Source organism: Poecilia latipinna, unplaced genomic scaffold, assembly GCF_001443285.1.
Source record: "Poecilia latipinna isolate Pla-1442-1.1 unplaced genomic scaffold, P_latipinna-1.0 Scaffold877, whole genome shotgun sequence".
Taxonomy (NCBI): domain Eukaryota; kingdom Metazoa; phylum Chordata; class Actinopteri; order Cyprinodontiformes; family Poeciliidae; genus Poecilia; species Poecilia latipinna.
This window is the reverse complement of record NW_015113493.1, coordinates 436,350-440,256: the sequence shown is the minus strand read 5'-3', so window position 1 is coordinate 440,256 and position 3,907 is coordinate 436,350. Positions and strand designations below refer to the sequence as shown.

The 3,907-nt window shown below is 39.5% G+C and overlaps 1 protein-coding gene across 1 annotated transcript in view; it reads right to left on the bottom strand.

The window, feature by feature from the left end:
- The window catches only part of LOC106957125 (paired box protein Pax-7-like), a 20,529-nt gene extending 16,774 nt beyond the window's left edge, over positions 1-3,755 (bottom strand). The window contains exons 1-5 of the mRNA XM_015048356.1: positions 3,717-3,755; positions 3,047-3,119; positions 2,240-2,475; positions 2,000-2,129; positions 1,778-1,903 (exon numbers count right to left, since the gene is read on the bottom strand). Coding sequence (XP_014903842.1) covers positions 1,778-1,903; positions 2,000-2,129; positions 2,240-2,475; positions 3,047-3,119; positions 3,717-3,755 — 604 coding nt within the window. The remainder of the gene's footprint in view (positions 1-1,777; positions 1,904-1,999; positions 2,130-2,239; positions 2,476-3,046; positions 3,120-3,716) is intronic.
- Positions 3,756-3,907: the final 152 nt, after the last annotated feature.

Sequence of the window (3,907 nt, the reverse complement as noted above, 5' to 3'; positions counted from 1 at the left end):
GAAAAAAAAAAACCTCAATGCTTCACTGCTTTTTTGTCCACCACTTTTTTTTGAGTATATTCATTAAGACGAGGATTTTTGGTGCAAGCTAGGGGAGTGGGGGTGGGGGGAAGGAAGGGGAAATTAAACCCACTTTAATAAACTGATACACAGCCCCAGACCAATGCTGGGATGATTGTGTTATCAACCTCCAAACATTTGGGCCCTTATTTCAACCTGTTCAAATGTGAAGATGGTGTGGAGTGTTTGTGCCTGGGGAAAATTACTTTTAACAACTTGCCACTGAACATGGATGCTTGTTTCTTTGCCCTATATGCCATTTGTGCCACATGTACGTACCAATCCTTGCTGTACACATATTTCTACATTCACCCAAGCTGAACTTGAGAACCAAGGCATGTGTTGTCACTCACGTATGCAAAGAATATTCTAACTGCATCTCAACTTCAAAAGACAATTTCCATCATTATGAATTATGTCCCAAAAATATTTATCAACATCAAATAAAAGGCTGCTTTCTAGAGGTTAGGCTTCAATATGTTACCAAGGAATTTCAGATCAATCAATACCATTTAGTTTTATCAGTGTAATTACATGTAAACACACACACTTGTATATACATATATGTATAATTATTTGTTTTCATGTACATGGGTTGTATCTTATTTCTGAGAATGTGTAATAAAATTCAAACACATTTTTGAGAGTTTTTCCTCAAACTGAGATAAAACATTAACTGATATGAAGGATTCAGTGAAGCATCTCCAGTCATTTGGATCTTTTTTTTTGTTCTCTTTGTTATTTTTGATATCGAAGTGATGCCATATATAACTAATTTATATCCTTCACATAGCAGATTTTATTCTGGTGCTTAAAAAAATATTTGATTGGTTTGTTTGTAACTAGGGGAATCAGTCAGAACTCTTTAATTTCACCTTTTTAATTTCACCTTAACATTTTAGGAGCTTAACTTTAAGAGCTTACAGAAACATCACATCAGATTTACACAATAAAATCTGAATTCAAAACGTGCTGTGCGCCCGAGACGGATGACAGTGAAAAGAAATAAAGGGCTCAGTTTAATCTGCTTTAAAGCCTTTGAACGTAGAACATGTGCATGGGAATGAGAGAGTGAGAGCTGATAGGGGATAAATGTATTGGTGCTATTACACCTTCTCCTGTACAATTGCCTATTCATTACACTCTAGTTTCATTACCAGTTGTAATAGGATCAGTTGTCAAATTATTAAAACTTAAGACCCAGATGACAGGAAGACAGGAACCAAACAGGAAAATATTCTCTAGTGTGTGCAAAGGAGGAGCCAGGCTCAGAAATAATAAAGAATATTTTTCACGCAATAAGAGGAAAGTGTGTTTTAATATCAGTCTATTAACATTTTGAATTTAGCTAATTGCAAGCCTACCATTCCAATTGCAGGTCTGCTAGGTTGGATCATCATGCCCTACTTCTTCTTCTTCTTTCTCAGACATTAGGAAAGCTCCTGCTCCTAACAGGCCGCTGAGGCCCCCCGCCATGTGTCAGTGATCTAATTCAATCTGACTGCAGCCAGCAGTCACCCATCTGCTTTGCTGTCGGGAGAACATTTAACCATCACCAGGGGACCCAGATCCACTTTAGCGATTCCACAATATAAATAATTAAGCGCCTGCTGGGAAAACACCGAACCCAGTGCGACAAAGCTGCCCGAACCCAATTTGTCGACAGTTTATCACTTTAGAACAGAGCAGCCGACGGTCTGAAAGCAGTCGCTCCTACCTTTGCCGCCCAGAATGCCGTCTATGCTGTGTTTGTTTCTTTTTTCTGCGTCTTCGTCCCTTCTGTCACATTCGTCCTCATCCTTTTTCCCAAATCGATTTCGAAGCACGCGGCTGATGGAACTCACTGCAGTTGGTCCAGGCGTGATTAGAAAAATAGATCCCTACGGTCATATTATCAATAATAATAAATAATAATAATAATAATAATAATAATAATAACCTGAAGGGACTGTGCCTCTGTCACACACTCCGTCTTTCAGCAGCTTGTCCCGTATTTCCCAGCTGAACATCCCGGGGTTGTCGTGCTTGTACTCCTCTATCCGCGTCTCCACTTCAGACGTAGATAACTGCTGCAGGACCTCGCGCAAATTGAGATGCACACTTATGCATGTTGTTCACAAACACGCGCGCGCTCACACACACATGCGCGCACACACACACGTTTATCAAGTTGTCTCACCCTGGACTTGCTGCCACCGATGGCTCCAGGTCGGATTGAACCCGTCTCCTGAAACCGGCAGAGAATCTTAGAGACGCAGCCGTGAGAGACGCGCAGCTGCCGGGAAATGACACAGGGCCGGACCCCTTGGTGGGCCATCTCCACTATCTTGTGCCGGATGTGGTTTGGTAGAGGCCGGCCGTTAATGAAAACACCTCCCAGCTGATTGACCCGTCCCTGCCCGAGAGCAGTGGATACTGCTGGCACACATGAAGGTTTTTTTTTTTTTTTTTTTAAGAATATATTAATTATGCTACTGTGTTATAATTGTGTAAATCTTTTTTCTTTCTTTAATGCTTTGTTGAAACTGAATTAAAAGATGTAGAAGATCTCTTTTCGTCTTCATTGGGCTACTCGTTTCAGATATCGAAGTTAACGACCTTCCGGTTTTTCGTACATAAATTCAATGTGATTAAAGCGGCCACTGAATATTCAGTTATCATAGATCGTTTAGCAAACAACAACAAAAACAAACAAACAGAAAAAAAACACACAAAAAACTGAATTTTATCCTCGAAATAAATTGAATACAGTTTTTATGACCAGTTCCAAAAATATCACCCCGAAAACTTAACAACAACAACAATAATAATAATAATTTATGATTATAATAGCAATAAAACAGATTCAGTCTGAGAAGGCGGTGTTTCAAATAATTCAAGCATATTAACCTTTCTTTTATTTAATTTCATTTATTTATCTATAAATAAAATAGCTGAACTCCAGCCCGCCTCTCTCTGGGCCCTCTACCAAAGCAGTGAAGCTCACCTTCCAGCGGGAGTCCAGTGCGCTGGTAGTTCTGTCTGTCTGGGAATGTGGGACCATTCCTGGTAACGAAGATCTTTCATGCAAAACAAGAATGGACTTGACAAGAATGGGAGGGGGGAGAGAAGGATGGGGCTTGAAGGGGACGATCCAATTAAAGAGCAGGGGTGTCTCTTGATATCCAACACATTCTCACTCCCAACTCGTCACATATTGACGTTTTGTCAGGTGCCCTGGCGTCACATGACTTGAAGGGCTCTCATTGAATGCTGTACCGTTCCCGAAGCGACCGATACTAACGACTTAGGAACAAATAAGATGACGTGTCTATTCTATTTTTAAAAAAACCTTTATTTACAATTTATGTCCTAGTTTGAACAGGATATTAAGAATATTTACTATAAATACATGTCAGACGTATCGGTCATAAAGCTTTAATTCGGTATTTAAAAATAACTCAGTAAAATATAAAACCGGAGGGGTTTTGTTGTGGTTGTTAGCTTGATTTAAAAGCCTTAAAAAAAAATATATATATTTTTGAGTATGATATCAATGATTTGCACCAAATAAATTTAAGAAAAATTAAGGTGTGTTTTCGTTTGTGATTGCATGCAAACTGTTCTGTAAACATTTTAATATGTTTGATTGAAATAAAAATAAGGACGGATCCCACAAAAACCCCAGAAGAAGGAACGGTCGGGAACGCTTTCATACGAAGGCACACGGGCAGACGGAACCCAGCGCAGCTCGCGGTGGTTAATGCGACTTAAGTCGGAACATGACAACAATGGCTTTAGAAAGAAGTGACTGTAATAGTATGGATTGTAGTGATGAGAAAGGAAGGAGTGGACAGAATGAAGATAA